Raw genomic sequence first — 21,502 nt, 5'->3', positions numbered from 1 at the left:
GGATTAAATCACTCCCTGGTCTGTGCTCCTTCCTGCAGCAGAGGCCTCAAACCTTCACATTTACGTTCTCAGCCAACTGACGACAGAGGGGCTGGGTGGCCACCCGCCAGCAGGGAAGCCATGTTGACTCAGATTAGGAGAGGGTTGTCAGTTTGTGGTCAGCAACTGGCATCTCCCTGGAGCCTGAACAAAGGCCAGAGCTCTGCCTCCTGCTTCCTTCTTGAGCAGCATTGTGGCTGCCTGGGCTCTCCGGCCAACTCCACGTGCCCAAGGTGGGCAAGTGCTGGTCTTTGGTGACCCCTTAAACAGAGAAAGCGATCAGGGTGTGGATGTCTCTCCAACTGGCTGGTGGCCAAGCCTGAGGTTGCTGTGCCAACTGGAGCATGTGGGGAAGAGAGCCTGACTGCTTTAGAAAATTTTAAATTATATTGTATGGTGATACTTTATTTGTGCTGAAATGTGGTTTTATTTGTATGTTAATAAATAAAGTTGCCTGGGAGTTGCCTGGGGGTCAGAGCTAATAGCAAGCCATTTAGCAGAAGTCTGGCAGTGGTAGCACACGCCCTTAATCCGATCACATGGCAGGCAGAGTCTGTGTGTTCAAGGACATAGCCAGCTTGGTGACACACGCCTTTAATCCAAGTACCAACCATAGAGACCTGGAGGTCTGTATAGACAGGCAGTGACGAAGAAGTCATGTGGTTGGGTTTAGAACCAATGAGAAGGCAGAACAGAAAGTCAATAAAAAATACACACAGGAAGTAGGTCTCTTTCTCAGGGGCTACTCAGGGGAAGGACGGCAGTGGCTGGTAAGCTAAAGGCTATTCACTAGTGCTCTGACCTCTTGGGCTTTTAACTCTTTATTTGGCCGTGTTTCTTATTTAATAAGACTGTTTAGAACTACATCTACAATACTGTGTGTGCATGCATGCCCACTCACATGTACTATGGTGGACACATGGAGGCCAGAGGACAACCTGTGAGAGTTGGTTCCCTCCACCATGTAGGTCCTAGAGAGGCCTTCAGGCTTGGCAGCAGGTGCCTTTACCTGATGAGCCATCTTGCTGGTCCTCTATTGAGGGCCATCCCCGTGGGACGCCTGAACAAAGGCCCTGGCATCTCAAGCATTTGTCCTGAAGGGCACAGATGACCCCTTGTTGGGTGGCTGCTCAGAAGCAGTGTGGCCTTGGCTCTGGGCTCAGTCTTGCTCCTGGGACAAACATGGTGCCACTCAGCAGGGCCTGTGTCCTTCATCAGCCCCCACACCCTCTTGACCACCCCATGAGTCGGGGCCTCTCATTCCCACCCCAGGACAAGCAGATAACACAGAGAAATGTCATTTCAAGACCACCAGGTGGGCCAAGCCTTAGGCCCTATGAACGCCGAAGCCCCCGAGGGTTGGAGTGTAGACAGCACAGGTCAGAGTTCTTCTCCAGCTTGGAACTAGGACTGTCACTAAGAAGTCAAAACGGGTTAGGGAGCTGGGAGGTCTACTGGCCTTCTTTGTCTTCTCTCATTTCCCAAAAGCACACACGGGGGCATGGTGGGTTCTGCCCACAACAGTGGGGACACAGCTGTCATGCCAGCCCAGGCCTGTGCCTCCAGGGCCCCAAAGAGGAAGGACCAGTGAAAAGGAGACACATTTTATTGCAGTATAAAAGGGCAGGGAGGCCAGCAGCTCTCCAGAGATAAAACCACAGGTGTCGGTCCTGCCCCGGCAGTGCCTGGACCCAACATGGATCACCAGGCTCGCTAGCGGGTGGCCCACATGCCCAGGATGGGCAGGAAGAACCATGTCCAGTTATGCTAAGAGGGTCATTTTTACCTTCAAAAGTGCGACAGCCGCTGCCACAGCGCTCCACCCTCTTGAGTGGCAGATCACCTTGGAAGCAGCTCCCACCCACTCTAACCAGACCCACTTCCTAGTGGGCTGGACCCGGGTGCCCGCGGTTACAGAAACAATGGCGGCTGACATTCAGATTCCAGTAACAAAATGAGGAACTAGATTTTACATTTTCTTTCTGTAGATTAAAAGAAACAAACACGCACACACATTTGGACTCTAGGCCTTGGCAAGAGGCAGCCTGGCTGACTTCCACAGGAAGTTCTCCCCAGAGCCATCTGAGCGGCCCTGGCATTTCCACTGTCACCCTTGTCTGGGGTCTGCCATGGAGCCTCACAACTCCAGAGGACCCTGACCACCTCAAGAGGCCAGCGGAACTCGGTGAGATGCCGGCATGCAGAGATCAGCTTCCCATAAGGGAAATACCAAGCCTGGCCTGGCTGGGAAGTCTGCTGGTGAAGGCTCTGGTGAAGGCAATGCCTAGGCATAAGGCTAGGTTGGCAAATGTTTTCCCCTGGCTGTTCTGGGGCCTGTGGGTACAATACAGGGTACTGATACCCTGTTTACAGCAGCCATGGGAAAGGAGGGCAGACATTCTGGGAGAGAACTCCCTGGCCCTGCTGGATACGGGGTTCCCAAACACTTCCCTGCGGAACCCTGTTTCTGCGGAACACCTCTTTCTCTGTACGAAAACTCTGGGTGTACCCAGGCCTGCGGACATCACTTACTGTCCAGCTCTGCCACATGGTATGGACCTGATGTCCCACATAAGCAGCAGGAACATGGCTCAGAGGGTAGAGCCTAACTGAGGCCAAGCTCTGGCTGGGGAGGGAAGGAGGGAAGAGGGAGGAAGAGGAGGAGGGAGAAGGCTGGGCCGGTGGAAACAGCTCCATGAGCAGGGGCTGGAACCGGCTGTGAGCACAGGCAGGAGGGCTTTGGGCACCTAGATGATGCGGGTCACGTGACAGCCGTCGGTCTCATCCAGAAACAAGGTGCTGAAGACATCGTTGAAGAACGTGGGGTGGTATCTGCAGGCTCGCTCACAGTCGGGGTTGAAGTTCACCTCCAGGATCTGGGGCTGCATCACCCGCTTTCCTGGTGGCGAAACCGAGAGGTAGGAACACTGTGAAGGCAGCAAGGTCGGGGTACACATCTGTCTGTGGGACGGGGACTGAGATGCAGAGCACAGACTTAGGCCCTGATTCTCAGTGTGTGGGTACAGGGTGTGATTTGGAACATGGATTTCCTGGCTTGACACCTGTTCCCCAAGACTGGAGCTACTCCTAACCTCATTACCCTTAGGGCAATGAGCACACATCGCTTCAAGCTTCGATGACCAGTTTGGTCACAGAGAGCAGCATGCAGGGCCGGGAGGGCGGCTCCAGCAATCCTGTTCTATGAGTTCTCACGGCCCCCAGTCAGCTACCTTCCCCCTGCATTCTGGTACAGGTGTGTTCCCTGTCTCAGTGGATCAGCCAGGATACCCGCGCTGGACCACCTGGGAAATTTCTCTGTGAAAAGACAGCCACGGGCTGGAGAGATGGCTCAGCAGTTAAGAGCATTTGATGTTTTTGCAGAAGACCTGGATTCAGTTTCTGGAATCCACATGGTGGCTTACAATCATTCTTAACTCCAATTCCAGGGATCCTGTGTCTTCTGACTAATCAGGATACCAGGCATGCACACAATACACACATATCTCAAACACACACACACACACACACACACACACACACACACACACACACACACTCTCAAACACATAAAACATAACACAACAAAAGACAGCTGCTGGCAGGGACAGGGACAGGACTGGTCAGGGGGTTTTGGTGTGGAGAGAGTCCCCTTACCACCTGGATGGCTATCCCACTTGAGCATGAGGTCAACAGCATATACGGCCCGGGATGAGGGGTAGTCGCAGAGGCCCATGGGGGGTGGCTTGGCACATGCCACTTGGAACAGCTCTGTGAAGGCCTTGAAGATCTCAGCCTGGGGACAAGGAATGCTCTATCACAGGGCGTACTCAACCCTGACTTTGGAACTAAGAAGGCCCACTGTCTTTGTCTGAGCCCTGTCATCCAGGTCATCTCAGGCCCAGGTCATCTCTCTTATATTCTTAATGTCTCTAGGCTTGGCAGGATGGCATGTCTGCCTGTCCCCACACTCCTGGAGTCCATTCTGCTTTGCATTAAGGAAGGAGCCCGGAACTTCATGAATTCTAGGCAAGCATTCATCTCCAAGCCATGCCCCAATGCAGAAATCTACCTCCAGCAAATCTGCTGATTGCCTATCCTATGACTAGCCCCCCAACACTCCCTGTGGCCCCAAGGGATGGGATTTCTGGGGGCTGGTGGAGACTATTGCTCTTGGGCTACCTCAGGATGCCCCAAATTCCCTCGTTCCTGCTGAGAAACATTCTGAAGAGCCTCCTGGTGCACCATACACAGGCCCAGAGTGCAGGGAGGGAGGGATCTTAGTCCAGCCATCTCTCCCTGCCCCAGTGAGAAGATGACCCCTCTATCTGTGAGGGAAGGGAGTGGCTTCCACAGCCCCAGCCTGGCAGAGCCCAAGACTCACCTGGACACCACTCCACGGAAACTCTGGGTACTGCTTCTCGAACTGGGGGATGAACTCATCATAGTGCACCTGCAACACATGAGAGCCAGTTACGGTGGCAGTAGCTGTCTCTAGACTGAAAACAGGCCATCAGTCCACAGGACAGGGTTCAGTCCAGCTCTGGCCCGCAGGATACACGAGGACAGGAGACCAAGGATAGTCTAGACAGGCAGAATAACCACTCCGAGCCTCAGTTTCCTCTTCTATGAAAAGGGTATCACTCCCTGCTCAGTCCACGGACTTTACAGGGCTGTTGTAAGGGCTCAAGCGAGGAACAGAGGGTCAAGGGCTATCAGGCATGGCTGTCACACCCAGTTCAGCTCAGCCAACTGGCAGTAGAGCCCCGCCCGACTCCGCAGGGCCCCCCTTCGGAAGCACTCTAGGACAAGATCTCTAGACCAAGACTTTACCCCAAACATCTCAGTAAAGTGGCTCAGATTTCTCCCAGAGAAGAAATCCTTGCTCAAAGGGCCTCTCAGGTGACACCATCACGAGGCAGAGGGAAAGAGCTCAGTGTCCTCAGGGCTGGCTTCCAACAATGCCAAGGGCCTTGATGCGCAGTCTGGGTCCTGGCTTTCAACCCAATCAAAGGTGAGAGGGACAAGAGGCAACAGGACCACTCAGGGTCTGAGTCAGCACAGCCACCCTGCAGTTCCTTTCTCACAAACCCACTTAGAAGACGCTTGGGCAGGGCACAGAGAGGCAACCCCGAGAGCCATCGTGGGAACCAGGTGCCTCTGCACCCAGTACTCACATGTGAAGCTGAGGCAGGGGAACTGAGAGCTCAAGACTAGCCTGGGCTACGTGAGACCATGTCTCAAAAAACATCCAAAAAATAACTAACTGAAAATACAAAAAGAACTAAGGTGTGCCTGCAAAGGAAAATCACACATTCCGGGAAGGGAGGGGAGTGAGGTATATGGTACGGGGTTTCCTGGTCTCCTGTCGGACAGGGTCAGGGGTTATGAGTTTACACTCCTTAGTCAGTCACCATGTCAGAGAGGATCCTGATGTAACAAATCAGTCTGCCGCTTCCTTCCTCCCCACACCCAGAGTTAGGACCTGGTGCCAGCACCCTGGTACATTGCTGGCCTGCTGTCTGCCCTGATGCCTTTAGCACTGGCCTGCAGATGGCACTGCCACCTCACAGTACCCGCTGTGTGGCCGTGAGCCCTATGGAGACCTCACTGCACTGACTCATCCTGGGATCAGGAAATCCTGCTCCTCCATCTTTAACATTGGGTACTCTTTAGCACTGTGGGAAAGACTTCCTGAGAGGACACAGGACCTGACTGCGATAGACAGAACCTAGACTTGCTCTTGGGCCCCGCCAGGCCCTACCTGCTTCAGCACCACGTCTGGGTCATAGTTCATGACGGTGAAATGCTTCTCATAGTCGTCTAGGTCATTGAGTGCGAAGGGCCTGCGGAAAAGTGAACAGACAAGCGTGGGCTCCCAAGCTCCATGGAGAGCAGCCCCACACTGCTGGCTGGGGCTGGCACAGCCCCTCAGTCCAATGTGCTGTGGAGAGTCTCCGTGAGCCACAATCCGTCCTGATTCTGTGTTAACGTCCAGCTCACCGGAGTGTCACACTCATTATCGTAATGATGTCACTGAACACTCGAGAAGCTGTGGGCTGCATGATATGAAGGATGGATTCCAGTGCAAGCTTCAGGCGCCACCGTGAAGAAGGGGTTTCCTTGTCCAGCCCCTTCCCCGCCCCGCCCCCAGCACCTTGGCCCCAGCCCGTCCCACTTACCTATTGGAGAAGCGTAGCCAGAACACGTCATACACGAACAAGCTCAGCGGCCTCACTGAGCGCAGCAGCACAACGTAGCGGATGTCAAACTTGACGTTCCCCACATCTTCTCGAAGGAACAGGACGGGGCTTTCGATGTACTTGGACACAACCTGGAGGACAGATGTGGAGTTGCCAGTAGCTCCTACCTCGGCTGGGCAGAACAGTGCACCTGGGGCCTCCTGCACCGAGTCCCAAGACAGGGGGCATCTCCTTCACCTGGGTCCACAGGACTCTGCATGTCACCATGGCCAGCTGCAGCTGTCCCCTCCTTCTGCATTTTCAAACTAGTTAAGGCATGGCAAGTTCTTTACGCTCACCCGTTTTATACTTTAAAAGATTTATTTATTTTTATGTGTAAGAGTGTTTATCTGCATGTATGTATGTGCACCGCATGCATGCAGCATCCAGAGGCCAGAGAGAGTGCTAGATGTCCTAAACTGGTGTTACAGACAGCCGTGTGCCACTATGTGGGTTCTGGGGACAGATTCTGGGTCTTTTGCAAGAGCAGCAGGTGTTCTTAACCATTAATCCATCTCTCTAATTCCTACCTTTTCTATTTAAAGAAAAAAACATCCCATCAAGTTTCAGCACTGGTGTGTGTGCATGTGTGCATGCTAGAGCCCAACCTTGCCTACCATTCCTTGGGGGTTATCCATATCAATTTTTTTTTAAAAGACAGGGTCTCTTACTGGCCTGGAGTGTGACAAGCAGGCTCGACTGACCATGCTTGGCTCTTTTTGACACCCTTGCCCCCTTCACGGATTCTAGGGACTGAACTTGGGTTTTCATGCTTGTGAAGCAAGCACTTTCTTTTCTTTTCTTTCTTCTTTGAGACAGGGTTTCTCTGTGTAGCTTTGGTGCCTGTCCTTGATCTCGCTCTGTAGACCAGGCTGGTCTCAAACTCACAGAGCTCTGCTTGGTTCTGCTGGGATTTAAAGGCTTGTGCCACCACCGCCTGGCTTTTTTAAAAATAATTTTTACTTCATGTGCATTCGTATTTTGCCGGCATGCATGTCTGTGTGAAGGTGTCCTATCCCCTTGCAACTGGGGTTACAGGCAGCTATGAGCTACCATGTAGGTGCTGGGAAGTGAACCTGGGTCCTCTGGAAGAGCAGCCAGTGCTCTTAACCACTGAGCCATCTCCCTAGCCCTGGCTTCCAGGTGTGAAAAGGAGGAACTCTCACCAGTAATTCCATTCACTCCACCTGCTGTCTCAAGTCCCCACAATGACTGACAGTCCTCCAAGTTCATTTCCTTCCAGCTTGTGCCACGAATGTGTCCCACCACTATAGCCATGGTCCAGGAAAGCCTTGTGTTTGAGGCAGCTCTCCCACACAGCCACTGGAGGGCCCTCCCTACAGGATCGATACCATAGACCCAGGGGCTCCATGGGTGGTCAGCCCATGTGCTCCGTGGTGCTCGCTGATGCCCACAAGCTGAGTGACACTTTGGTGTTTCTGCCCATGCTCGGAGCACCTGGGTGAGGGGAGCTATAAGCCCACCTTGGGGGTGCTTTCTCGGTGCCGAATGATGCTGTGGAGGTTGTTGGTGACGTGCGTGTCCAGGCTGCGGGCCAGGTTCCAGGGCTTACAGATCCAGTGGTTGTCTTCACCCCTGGGGAAGACATAGTTGAGCCATACCTGCCTTTTAGACAATGTGTCCCAAGGATCTGGAGGCAGACTGGCTAGCTGATGTCTGTTAGAAACCCAGTGCCACAAAGGCACTGGGGCAATCAGGAGGAGTTTGCTGGAAGCTAAGAAATGGTACATGGTGGAAGCTGCATCCCCACCCCTACCCACACAAAGGCAACCAGAGAGCCAGTAGGTGCCCAGCTAAGGAGCAGGCTGGGCACGGGATAAGGATGGCGCAGAGCTGCAGCACTGTAACAGAAGCGTCCAGGAGTGTCCCCTGCCTTGAGTCCAGGGGACTTACTGTCTCTCCCGGTGCTGAAAACAGCTGATGAACTGGGGCAGCTCAGTGCGCAGGTTGAAGGTTCGGGGCAGCCAGCGGGGACCTTCAGGACCCCCGGCCCGGCGAGCGATGGAGGCCAGGCAGTCCTTTACGGTCAGCAGGTTCTCGCAGGGGAACTGGTTGAGTAGCACCCGTGGCCTCTCCTGACTGAGTGTCCTGTGGACGGAGGTGGGTACGGCCAACTCAGAGGTCAGCTTAGCATCCCCGAGAGGGGTGTGGGGACTTTAGAGGGAAGCTGGAGGTCCTGGGGACAGCGGCAGGCAGGCAGAGGCACTGGGTGTGAGGCCCTGCGGCCCACAAGGTACCCACCCACCTGTAGTCCTTGAAGTGTGAGAAGTGGTAGAGGATGTCGGCGTCAGCCTCGCTTTCAGTAAAGGCGAAGCGTGGGTGGGTGAGGTGGCAGAGCACCTGCTGCATGTCGGAGTGGACCCTGTGGAGAGACCTGAGTGAGCAGCGGCCCAACGGCGGACAGGAGCCCCTGCTCACCCTGGCTCTGTGGCAGCAAGTCCCAGGGAATTCCTGGCGTTGGCAGCCCGGGCTAGACCCATTTCCTCTGCCCGGCTGTAGACAGACACTTATGCCCCCAGGTTCTCCATAGAAGATGAGGGCACAGAGCTTGCCTCCCATCAGGATACCAGGATGGCTTAGGTGTTCTGTGGATGCTGGTTTGTTAGGAAAACAGGTTGGGTATGAGGCAGGCCAGCATAGGGGGGCTTAGCATCCTGGGGCTCCGTTTGGCTTTGGCTACATTTCTCACCAGCAAATTTCTCCTCCCCATAATGACGCCAAACTTACACAGTTTCTATTCAAAAATACATCCTGGGAGAAGGGTCAGTGTGGCCTGAACGGGCTTAGGGTACACGGGCAATAAGTCGAAACTGTCCTCAACTTTTAGGGAGACTCTTATTTACTGCTGTATGCCCATGAGTAATTAGCAACATGTAAATCAAGGTTGGATGCATTATAGGAATAAACATGCACAGTGAGTAAAGAGTAATCTAAGCCTCTCAGTCAAAATGGAGAAGCCGGGCGGCGGTGCTGCACACCTTTAATCCCAGCACTCAGAGGCAGAGGTGGGTGCATCTCTAAGTTCAAGGCCAGCCTGGTCTATAGACTGAGTTCCAGGACAGCCAGGGCTACACAGAGAAATCCTGTCTTGAAACCAAAAAAAGAAACAAAACAAAAAAGGAGAACCACCCAAAGTTATACCCCCAGAAACTAACCTTCTCTTGAACCCCACACAAGGAAACCCCAAACAGTAACTGGGACCCTTGGAGTCTGTGGCCCACTCCACCAGTCTCGACAGCGTGTTCCTTTCTAAGCTCTACTATCGCTTTGTTGGAAACAAAAGTTTCCTTGCTACTCTATAATCTGTGTAATTTCTTTCTTACATTCATTTATCTGGGCATGTCTGTGCATGTGGAGAGGTCAGAAGACCACCTGTGGCAGGGAGGTGGTTTTCAGGAATTGAATTTAGGTCACCAGGCCTGGCAGCAGGTGCCTTTACTGGCCAAGCCATCTTGCTGGCCCTTTATTTCATTCTTGAATAAGAGACTAAAAACCTGGACACACCTCAGTTGCTGCCATTAGGGAGACACTACTAACCTCCCAATCCCCCTTGATCTCAGCCCACGAAGAGAGAGCTAGAGTCCCCAGAGGGCTCTCCTGAATCTGCAGGCCTCTGGTGGGTGTGTTGTCAAGACAAGTGTCCTGGGACAGGTCTTATGTCATGATTCAAACCCAGCACAGAAGTGAGGACGGGGCCTGGAGGTGGCTGTATTTCCGAAAGAACAGAGTGTGGAGGCAAAGAGGACACAGGACATAAGGGAGAGGCAGGTGGCGGCTGGAGGATGCTCAGTGGGAGGGCTCAAAGCGAGGTGCGGGCCTGCTGGGAAGGGCTGGCATCAGGCAGGTAACCCGCCAGAGTCAGGAGTACGAGTGTGAACCATGGCTGCAAGCAGGACTCTGACTGGGTTCCCATCTAGTCCACTGCAGGGGGGATAGAGCGTGGTGGGAAGAGGGTTCACAGCCAGCTCTGTGTCTCAGGGTATCCCCTTTGCTTAGGCTAGGGCTCTCTCTGGCTTCAGGCAAGAGGGGGAGGACCCAGAAGAGGGAGGCCATCCCTAGGACATGGCAGAACTTGATAGAGTGGAGCACACGGCCCTATTCTGCTGAACCAAGCTTAAGCAGTCATGGATATGGCATCTGGAGGCCTGGAGAGAGGGCTCCTAGGAAGGCAGAGGCCCGGCTCAGCACTAGGTGGGTGTGGCTCTGTACCCAGGCCCTGTGGCAAGTCTTTTCCCGTCACTGCCCATACCCTCAGACTCCTTGGACAGGATCTCCTGGAAATACGGGTGCCTTTTTTTCGTTTTCTTTTTTTTTTTTTTTTGGGTGGTTTTTTTGAGACAGGGTTTCTCTGTGTAGTCCTGGCTGTCCTGGAACTCACAGAGATCTGCCAAGTGCTAGGATCAAAGGTGTGCACCACCACCGTCTGCCAACTTTTTTCCTTTTTTGAGATAGGGTTGTAGCCCAGGATGGCCAAGAACTTGTGGTAATCCTCCTGTCTCTGTCTCTCATGTAGAGATTATGGGAATGTGCCACTGGGCCCGGCTGTTTCTAATTTTCCAGGGCAAGTTTAACAGCTGCCTCCTCCAGGCAGCCCCGCCCACCCTCTTGCTTTCCTCTGTGGTTCCGAGAACCTTGGACCTGGTACCATCGCCAGCATTCCTGGATTCCAAGGCCTGTCTGGGCCACTGACTTGCTCTGGGACCTGGGAACGGCAGTGATTGACATTAAGTCTCGGTGAGAGCAGAGAACAAGGGCTATGTACCTGAAGATGTGGCCCTGGGGACGTGCCACTGGGCTAATGGCGAGGGGCAGTTTCTCCTTGTTTTCCTCCAGGATGGCCTAGAATCAGAGGTAGAAACAGACCTCAGTTAAGGGAGCAAATGACCTCGAGCTTCCCCAATCCCACAGGTCACTTAACTCTCAGTGGCCGCTCAGGGCCACCTGACCTGAGGCTCTGGACTCAGGCCTCCCAGGTCCCCAAGAGTCCAGGCTGGGCAAAGAACACACACATTGTTCCCAGTCTCCATGCTGCGTTCCAGACGCGGGTGGCAAGAGGTGCTGGAACTGTGTAGGGAGGGGCCGCCCGGTCTGAGAGGAGCCCCCGGGGCTATTCCCGGACGAGGCTGGCTAACAATTAAAAACACACCCAGACTCTGACACTCCCTTGAAAGGCAGAGCCCAGTGCATCCCAGGACCCAAGGAGCTACTTGGAATGAGCAGCAGGGACAAGGTGAAGTACTGCTTCTGAGCCCAGACCACAGGCTCCTCAGCTCTCTCCTTGCTCCTGGATCACTCGCTTGAAGAGAAGCCAGCCGCTGTGCCTCTGGGACACTCAGGAGCCCACAGAGAGGCACCTGGGTGGAGAGACCGACACCTGTGACAGCCAGCTTGACTCATCAGGCCCGAGTCCTCCTACATACAAACGTCTCAGCTCCGAAGGGCTCAGACCCTTCGGCTTTGGGGGACAGTCTGTGTGCCCAGAAAACCCTGAACCAAAAGCACTTGTGAGCACTGTCTCCAGTTCCTGCCCCCCAGAAACTGTGGGAGGCAATAAGTATCTGCTGTCCTAAGCTGCTGGAGTTCTTTGTCACCAGCACAGGCCACCCCAGGGCCAGATCGAAGCCTGGACCCCTGGTCCTATACAACAAGGTTTCAGGTGAGGAGTGTCTGGTCTCCTGGCTCTCTTCTCCTGCCTGCAGCAGCTTCCCAAAGGGGGTGCCAATTCTTCATGGTCCATTGAGAGACACTTGGAGGCTGTGGAACCTTCCCCAGCTGTCTTCAAACCTCACTTAGAGCACCCAACTCCATGTTCACCAAACCCTGACTGGACATGAGCACTCAGGAGGCTAGGCGCCCAACTCTGAACCCCCAGCACCCTTCTGTCTGCTGGATTCAGCAAGGTGCCATAAGACCATGACTGTGGTCTGCCTCTGCCAGCCAGCAACTCACACAGCTTCCATTACAACCTGAGTTAATGTGCTTAATCCTTCTACAACCTTCGGAGGCACTCAGTGGTATCAGATGTCTGCATGCCAGAGTAGATTCCAATACAGTAGAGCAAGGTTTTTGACCTCTACTGAGTCCCTGTGGTTCCTTGGCCTTGGACTCTAACTCTCCACACCCCAGTGTGTTTACCATCAACAGAACGGTGAACACTAGGCACAGGCTCCTGTGTGTACAGATTTGGGGACAAGGGGGAAGATTCTTGCATCCCCCTTAAAGATTTTTTTAAATTTATTTTATGTGCATTCAGTATTTACCTGCACATACATTTGTGCATCACGTGCGTGCAGTGCCCACAGAGGCCAGAAGAGGGTGCTGGAATCCATGGAACTTGAATTATAAATGGTTGTGAAGCTACCTGACCTGCTAGGCACCAAACTATCCTCTGCAGCAGCGGCCAGTGCTTTTTACCACTGAGCTATCTGTCCAGCCACTAGGGGCTGTGTTACTGATTGCTATTGGGCCTCTCAGCAGAGCCAGGCATTTCCGAGTGAATCCACAGGGTCCTGACCTGCAGGCTGTCCTGTAACAGCAAGGACCCCTTGAGGGTCTGCTGTGTTGTGAAATGTACTACAATGCAGTTGGCCCTCTGAACCTATGGGCTCCATTACTTCAGATTCAACCAACAGGAGGTCAAAAATATTTTTTGGGGAAAAAGGCCTCTGTTGAGAATGTGTGCAGATGTCTTTCTGTGCCGTCATCCCCAAACCACATGACTGACCCCCGAGAACTACTAACAATCCAGAGAAGACAAGGGACACTGGAGGCAGGGCTGGCAAACCGTGACAAACCGGAGTCCCCACAGATTTTAGTATCCGTGTGGTCCTGCAACCCATCCCCATGGACACCAAGGAACAACTAGTGTCTTCCTGTACCCTGTGAGGGAGCATCACGAGAAGAGGAGGGCAGAGTAGCGTGTACAGCCACACCTAGCTGCCTGGGCCACCCTTTCCCAAACCCAGGCGACCTGGGATCTAGATCAGGACAGATGACAACCTGGCTCAGGCAGCTGGTGAACATTAAGGCCCGTATCTCTCAGGTGTTCGCCAAATGATCCCCTCATCCCACAGTCGCTGGTTCGGAGCCTGGAATCCAGCTGACATTAACATTTGGTGAACGGACAGAGAACATTCCAGAAACCACTAAACACTAGGCCCAGGGTTGCAGGCGCAGGGCCACACCTGATAGTACTTGGCAGGAGGCTCAGGCGTGGAGGAGCTGAGGTCCAGCATGTCGGCAGGGGCCCAGGGCAGCAGCATGCATTTCCGGATCAGAGGGTCTGCCTCTCCGTAGGCAAAGTCCCGGGTCACCTCCTCTGCGCCAAGACACGCATGCCCATCAGTGGGGGTGGCAGGAGGCCCGCCCAAGGTCCATCCTCTGGGGTGTGCGGGCACCTGACTTACCGCCTGTGTCTAGGTCCCTTAGGGGCCACAGCAGTGTGTAGGCCACCTGCTGAGGCATGTAGAAGAATGGAGCGGTGGCGAAGCTCGGCACGTCCGCATGCTGGATCCTGGAGCCGAACTCATCCATGATGTACCACACGGGCACTTTCTCTTCGGCTGTCTGTGGGCAGGATACAACAATCCTCGGCCACACGTCCACCCACCCGCTGTCTCCCTGACCTGTGTACCCACCATCAACCACTGTTCACCTCTGCTTACTTCTGAGCTCGGAGGTTCCCCCAATCCCATTAACCGGCCCAGGCCTATGGAAATAAGGCACTAGGTTCAGTAATGGCAGGGATGAGTCCCATGTGCTATGCCGGGCTAGGGAGGGTCAAGGAGCTAGACCTTAATAAACACACATGGTTTTCCCCAAGCTGAGAGTGGGGAGGGGCCTGAGCCAAGAGGATGAGCCTGGAAGGGTGGCGGGGTGGCGAGAGCCATGGAGGGTAGCATGTTTGGAAGGGGCAGCTGAGTCACTGGAGCTCAGTTTTACAGGTCTGAGAGAGAGAGGCCTGTGTCCCTTAAGTGCAAAGGCAGAATAGGTACCTTGGTCCCCAGCCTTGGTTGGTTCCAGGTACCAAGATAAGGTCTTATATGTAGCCCTGGTCGGTCTAAAATTAGCTAGACCACTGGGTGGTGGTGGCACACATCTTTAATCCCAGCACTCAGGAGGCAGAGGCAGGTGGATCTCTGTGAGTTCGAGGCCAGCCTGGTCTAGAGAGTGAGATCCAGGACAGGCTCCAAAGCTACACAGAGAAACCCTGTCTTGAAAAACCAAAAAAAAAAAAAAAAAAAAAAAAAAAAAAGCTAGACCAGGCTAGCCTTGAATTCAGAGATACATCTGCGTCTTCCTCCCAAGTACTGGGAGTAAAGGGGTGTACCTCCACACCTGGCTGTCACCCGACTGTTTCGCTTTGCTTTATTATTGGTGACATACTTCTGGTAACGGCACAGGGACCAGTCCTGGGAGAAAGGGACTTTACTCACCCCGTGGGCCAGCTGATAGGTCTGGTTGAACTTCCACATCTCCTCCAGCACCAGGGCCACAACTTCTGGGCTGGGCACCTCACCATGGAACTCGATGCCCATCAGGTTAGCCATACGGTGCAAGAGTCCCGGTACCTGCTGCAGCTGTTTACGAGCATGCTCCACACGACATGTCCAGGCATGGTCGATGAGGAAGATGCTGCAGGTATAAGCCACACACGAACCTCTAAGCCGGCGGCTCTCAGCCTTCCTAAGGCTGCGACCCTGTACACAGTTCTTCACGTTGTGGGGACCCTCCCCAACTATAAAATTATTTTCACTGCTACTTCATAACTGTACTCTGAATTGTAACGCAAATTTCTGTGTTTTCCAGTGGTCTTAGGTGACCCCTCTGAAAGGTTCATTCGACCCCCAAAGGGGTTGTGACCCACAGGCTGAGAATCACTTCACTAAGCAGGACAGGAAGGAAAAGCGAGCAGGGAGCAGAAGGCAGAGCAGGCCCAGGCTCTGGTGCCCAGCTCTTCTGAGACTTGCTTGCCACAGCCCAGGGCCTCGGCCCAATGCCACTGCTCTGCCAACCACTCAGCGTGGTTCTGAGAAGCAAGACCTCCTTCTCTAAACTCTGAAGGAGGACAGCGGGAGGTCCCCATTTCCAACCCCAGGTGGACATGAGCATCACATGGAACAAATGTGGTCAGGCTCACTGCAACCACTTGGGTAAATGTCGGAGCCTGGCTGCAGGCACAGGGTGAAGGTTCATGCCGCCACCGCCCTGCAGATCTAGCAGCAAAAAGGCACTCAGCACAAAGCAAAGGCTCTACACACTGGGAGCGGCAGCAGGCAAGTGGCAGGGCTGCAGCCCAGCACACCTGCATGCATGCGCATGTGCCCCAGGACCTAAGGGCACCAAGAACGTCCTATGGGAGAGGTCTGTCTGCCTTTCTTTTTCTTTTTCTTCAAGACAGGGTTTCTCCGTGTAGTCCTGGCCATCCTGGAACTCGCTCTGTAGACCAGGCTGGCCTTGAACTTATAGAGATCCGCCTGCTTCTGCCTCCCAAGTGCTGGGATTAAAGGCGTGCACCACCACCACCATCACCACCCAACCAGGCCTGTCTTTCTAACCCTGGCCCCAGCAAGCTTTGCTGGTTTAGGGGAATCCACACATACAGGTGCCCAATGAACAAGGCAGCCCCTCACTGGCCCCCTCCCCTGAGCACACAGTCCCTACAAAATGAAAGGAACAGTAATGTTCCAGGTCATGTTTGAGACTGAGTTCAGGAATACATTACCATGGCGTTAGTCTCCCAGTCTGTCTGCATATCCTCAAAGGCTGGTTTATTCCTGAACAACGCAGTGTGCGGTACAGAGCCATGCCTCAGAGGTATGCACTTGGGGGTGACCATGAAGTGTGACAATAGTCATACCCAGGTAGGTACGGGGTACAGAAGACAGAGAACTTCTGGGGCCTGGCAAATACGGACTACTCGGAGGGATGAAGTCCTTAGAGCAGAGGAGACCGAAACAGACACTTGTATTCTGTGAAGGCCAGAGCTGTCAACTTGACAGAAACCAGAGTCACCTGGGAGATGGGCCTCTGGGCACACCTGTGAGGCTGTCTTCATTATGTTAATTGACATGGAAAGACACATCTTAATTGTGGGAGGGACCACTCCCTGGGCAAGGGATCCTGGACTTCATAAAATGGAGAAAGCCAGCTGAGTACCAACAATGCATTCACTGTCCTGTTTCTAGATGATAGATAGAACATGAAAGACCCCCACCTCCATGCACAGCCCGCCCCCTCCTCATGATGGACTGTATCTCACATTGTGAAGCAGAATAGCCCCTTTCTCCCTCAGCTGACCTGGTTGGTGTGTTTTATCAGGGAAACAGGAAAAGTTACTAAGACAGGTTCCAAACGGTTTGTGGTGATGGTGGTCCATCCCCAGCCCCTTCACAGCGTGCTGAGGTGTGGGACAGCACTGGGCTGCGTGAGGCTTGAGTTCCTGGGCAGTGCTGGACCTAAGTCACTTGTGCATAGATCTGAGTGCCAGGTGTGTGTGTGGGTGCTACTCTGCCTCAGTGGAGTGGGCCCTACAGCTCACTTGGGGGCTGGTGAAGGAGAAGACAAAAGCTTGGTACAAGACACCAGATGCCAAGGAAACTCAGGAAGTTCCTTCCTTAAGGTTCTGACAAAGCTTCTGGCAGAGGGGTCCACAGGCCCACCCCGGGATCCCTGGGAGATGGGAAGTCCTGAGTCTAGATTTGGCTCTGGGCAACACCAGACTTGGTCTAGGGCTTCCTGCTTTCTGGGAACGTTCCCAGGATTGAGACAGCAAGCTTCGGGGAGAGGGGACAAGGGCCCTCAGCAAAGCCAGGCTCAGTTAGGTTTAGCTGGGTTCAGCAGCCACATCCTTAACTAACTGGACAACCTCATGCAAGTCCTCTCCCTGGGTTTGCCTGCCCTTAGCAAAACCAAGAGCTAGAGCACCTTGTGGTGAGGTTACAAGGATGTGCTTTCCGGGGTGTCAAGCACGATTCCTGGTAGATTGTCAACAGCACAGGTTCAGACACGACCCCCAAAGCCCACGGGAACACCACTGGCCACACACGCCACAGGGAAAAAGAGTCTAGGTGGAATCTCTCTAAAACGAAGTCTGAAACTTAAAAAAAAAAACAACGCCCAGACTCGGGTCCTACCTGTTGGGATCATCAGCCCGGACTCCATTTTCACTGGTCACGATGACCTTGTAGCACAGCTCGCTCCCAGGGTTGGGCTGCTTCCTCTGAGCCTCCCTGGCAGCCTCGTCCTCAGCCTCTTCCACCTCCTCCACTTGCATTATCCCAAACATGTCCCCAGCATCGAAAACCTAGGGCCAGAGAGGACAATGAATAAGGGGTGTGGGTAGGAGACCCCACCCCTGACCCCTTCACCTCCAAGGAGCAAGCCCTATTTACCATACATCCTCTTAGCAGCATCTAACAGAAGAACTGAGACCTCCCAGGGAAGTAATCTCTGCCACACTCCTGTGCTACCATCCACACAGGACAGGGCACTTTGGAAAACGTACAAAGTATCCATAGCAGAATTTTCTTAGTGCACACCCCTTGCTTTCCAGGGGAAATAAGGCCCGAAGCAGAGGGTGGCGCTGGAGTGCTGGAGGCAGAGGGGACTTCACTTTCACCAGAGCTATTCCGATACCAGGACAGCCGAGACAGCCCACAGGCACCTCCCCATACTAGCGCAGCAGGAAGCGTGGCCTGAGGGTGCTGTGGGTACTCTCGGGGCAGAGAGGGGACTGGAAGGTGTGGGCTTGGATTTCCCAGGCCAAGAAGAATTGGGAGTCAAGGACAGCTGGAGAAGCAACAAGCCGGCCTCTTCTCCCACGCTTCCTCCCAGTTCCCACCTCAGGCCTGTCCTAAGCCAGCAAGTGGGGGTGGGGGTGGGGGTTGGACCTTTGGAATCCGAGGCCTACTTGGGAGGTTTGAACCTTGGCTTTGCCACATATTATGTGATCTCGGAAACTCAACCCCTCTGTGACTCAATTTCCCCATCTGTACGGTGGGAAGGTCTGGGTTTGCTGGGATGTTTTAATTACGAATAAAGCAAGGCACAGAACGGGGCCTGGGCTATGGCAAAGGCTCTTACAAGCCGGGCTCCACGATTACACTTGAGACTCAGTTTCCCCACTTGGTAGGACACCGGCCGAGAATCAGATGAAACGGGACTTAACAGGCGAGTTCTTCCCTCAAACCTCCGCCACTCTGGGCACGACGTACTCAGGCACAGACAAGCTTTGTAAGAAGACAAGGGCTTCTCAGCCGGGGCCATGAGGGCTGGACTCTTTCAACTCATCGGGAGCTATGGGAGGGAGCACTGGGGAAAGATTCAGGCCTGCAGTTCTAGGGTGCTGAGGGAAGTAACCACAGTAGGAAGGGAAAGAAAGGAATGGGGTTGGGGGTAGGGTGGAGTGGGGGCACCACTGCTGAGATGCTGCAGGGGGTAAAGGCGATGGTGACCAAGCTTGATGATCTGAGTTTGGTCACAGATTTCTCAAGGTGGAACCAGGTTCTGAAAGTTGTCCTCTGACCTCCACGTCTGACACACACACACACACACACACACACACACACACAATAAATTAATGCACATAAAAGTGTGTGTGTGTGGGGGGGGGAGCAGGGAGGTTACCATACTCCAGAGTGGAGTCTGGCAGGCCAACAGGAAGATAAGGGAAGCTCTTAGGTGGAGAAGAGCAGAGTCTCAACTAATCCTCTTTTGATCCCTGAAGCAGCCCTGGGTTGGGAGGAGGCTCGCCCTCATTTAAGACTGGGGGGCTGGAACCCACAACTCAGGGATCATGGGTCCTCCAACCCCCAGCCTTTCACCCCAGACCTTCCAACCTGAAGCCTGGCCTGGCTTGTCCTCTGCTGGGGTATAGGGGGACCAATCCCGCCCTGTTTAGCTGTAACCCCTTGGGAGGTAACAGCTGTAGATGTTCCTCCAAGTGGGAGGGAGGGTGTTTTTAAAGACACCTCCTATCTTTTCTGTGGCACTGATCAAGGTAAGGAACCAGGGCTGAATGCCTGGTGGGGGAGGGTGGCTTTCTGCAGGCAGGTACACAGTCCTGCTGAGCACTCCCTCTGGGCCTGGTGGCTGGTCTCACTGTAGTGACTCAGCTTTGTCTGGAATGGCTCAGTAGGGCCTGGGGGAGGGGGGGGGGACGGGACACGATGGCTGTCCCTGACTAGGGCCACAGCAGCCTAAGTGAGAAGGGACAGGACACATGCTGGAGCTCATTTCCCCCCAGGGAGCCAGGTGCTTGGGTGCCTCCACCCCTGCTTTCCAAATGAGACACGGCTAAGGTGGGGAGTCACCTGTCCAGGTGAGAGTGCCCCGGAAGGCTGGCTGAGTTGGACCCCAGGGCATTCCAAAAAAAAAACCGGTCCTTTCAGGCAGCATCATGGGCACCTTTTTATCCTCACTAACAAACAGATGGGGGTCCGGGTTCTACCTCAGCATTGGCCTGGGATTAAGGCAAGTCTGCAGAAAGCGGCTGAACAAGGGAGGGCCCACCACATGAGCAGAGGGAACCCAGTTCTGTGAAGTACCATTCTGTAAGGGGGTGCCTCTGACAATGAGCCTCGATCTATGACGTGGTAGTGCCTGAACACCACACTGAAAGTGGAAAACGCATTTAATACCCCTGCTGTGGGGGCTGACTGGGAGCTGTAACATCAGGACACTGCCCCGGACCATTCACAGGGTATCACGCTAGCCCACTGGATGCGCCTCTGCAGGTCCCTTCCTAACCCATAGGGCTAGGGATGGAGCGCTCTCCCCAAGACCAGGTAAGCACTCTACACAGTGAGCTGCACCACAGCCCTACGTACAGGCTTTAAGCAGGAGATAGATATCTGGCTCATATATAGTGTGGAACGGGATCAAAGTCGGCCCCATAGTTAAGGCTCAGGGGACGCCTAGTTCTTGGCCTCTCCTGGTCGGTCACCTGCAGCCTTAGTGGGTCTCTATTGGGAGGCGGTGTCCTGAAGTTAAGCCAAGCTCTAGCTTCCGAAAAGGCCCTCTGCTCAGCCCAGCAGCTGCTCTGTCTTTAACATTCAAACCCACGGCCCAGTTTTCAGGCCTCAAAGGCCGCACACCCCTAGCTCAGGTGAAAGATGGAGCCATCCCTCAAGGATGGGGAACACCTTTCACCCTCTCTTAGCGTCTTCTCCATCTCCTCGGGCTTCCATTCTCCCTAGTCTACAAAGGGTGTGACCGGCGACTCATGCCGTGGGAAGCAACTCTGGTTCTTTACCCCGCGGTAGAGGTGCTGGGATGCCCAGCCAAGCGCATGTCATCTGCAGGTCCCAGCTCATCCTTGGCAGGGCCCAGGTCCTGCAGGATGGCGGCACAGGCGCAGCTCTCGGCCGGTCCCCTATGACTCCCAGATACATCCCCCTCCTGAGCCTGTAAGTGGCTCCCCTTTGGAGCCGCTGGGCTGCGCTCCCCACTCGTCCGCATAGTCCGCTCGCAGCTCGCGCCGCCCCGTACCTCGTTCTCCAGCTTGTGCAGGAGGCGGCCCCACAAGCGCTCCGGGACGCCCGAGGCGCGCAGCGCGGGGCCGTGCAGCGACACGAACTCGTCCAGCATTCGCTCGCTCAGCCTCTCGGCGCGGCCTGGGCTGCCGCGCTGCTGCCCCGGCTCGCCCTCCATGGTGCTCGGATGTGCACGGCACCGCCCACCGCCGGATTTAAGCCTACGGTGCGCACGCGCCTGCGTCCCGGGCTGGGAGGTCCCGAGTGTGCGCACGCGCGCTGGAGGTGTGTCTTCCCTCCATTCATCCCGGGACCGCCGCGGGGGATGCTGGGAGTGCTGCTTAGAGCGCCCCACGTGGTCAGAACCGGAAGAGTTTGTCCTCGAAGGGCAGGTGAGGCTACAATTTTGTTTTGCTCGAGTTTTTGTTGTTGTTGTTGTTTTTAATTTTAGTTAAAAAAAATTATTTAATTTTTTTAATGTATATGAGTGCTTCCTTGCATGCATGTATGTGCACATCTCATGGAGGCCAGAAAAGGGTGTCAGGTCCCTTGGAACTGGAATTACACATGGAGTGCCGGGTTTTCTGCAAGAGCAGTTAACTACCAAGCCATTTTTCCAGCTTTGTTTTATTTTTATTTTGGGGTGTGGCAAGTGCTTTTACCACTGAGCCATCTCCCGGGTCTTGGTTATGATCACCATCATCATCGCCATTTTGCCACAGGGTCTCA

The 21,502-nt window shown here is 54.2% G+C and overlaps 1 protein-coding gene across 1 annotated transcript; it reads right to left on the bottom strand.

Moving 5' to 3' along the window:
- Nucleotides 1-2,683: 2,683 nt before the first annotated feature.
- On the bottom strand, nucleotides 2,684-20,992 carry Ttll12 (tubulin tyrosine ligase like 12). The gene is made up of 14 exons (XM_059247826.1): nucleotides 20,790-20,992; nucleotides 17,435-17,604; nucleotides 14,735-14,933; nucleotides 13,706-13,865; nucleotides 13,484-13,617; nucleotides 11,062-11,138; nucleotides 8,545-8,661; nucleotides 8,193-8,387; nucleotides 7,763-7,874; nucleotides 6,219-6,370; nucleotides 5,801-5,882; nucleotides 4,421-4,489; nucleotides 3,694-3,832; nucleotides 2,684-2,938 (listed from the first exon to the last, which is right to left on the bottom strand). Exons 1-14 carry the CDS (start codon nucleotides 20,949-20,951, stop codon nucleotides 2,787-2,789), a joined length of 1,920 nt encoding a protein of 639 aa, XP_059103809.1. The 5' UTR covers nucleotides 20,952-20,992; the 3' UTR covers nucleotides 2,684-2,786.
- Nucleotides 20,993-21,502: the final 510 nt, after the last annotated feature.

The sequence above is a fragment of the Peromyscus eremicus genome, chromosome 20 (assembly GCF_949786415.1).
Source record: "Peromyscus eremicus chromosome 20, PerEre_H2_v1, whole genome shotgun sequence".
NCBI classification, from domain to species: Eukaryota; Metazoa; Chordata; class Mammalia; order Rodentia; family Cricetidae; genus Peromyscus; species Peromyscus eremicus.
Note: the sequence above shows the minus strand (reverse complement) of the source record. Positions and strands in the feature narration are given on the sequence as shown.

Excerpts from the sequence above, each read along its gene's own strand:
- Ttll12 (XM_059247826.1), bottom strand. The coding sequence starts at position 20,951 with ATGGAGGGCGAGCCGGGGCAGCAGCGCGGCAGCCCAGGCCGCGCCGAG. Across the intron at positions 13,866-14,734 it reads CCTATCAGCTGGCCCACGGG|ACAGCCGAAGAGAAAGTGCC; the intron begins GTGAGTAAAGTC and ends TCCTGCCCACAG. Across the intron at positions 8,662-11,061 it reads CCCCAGGGCCACATCTTCAG|GGTCCACTCCGACATGCAGC; the intron begins GTACATAGCCCT and ends GTCTCTCCACAG.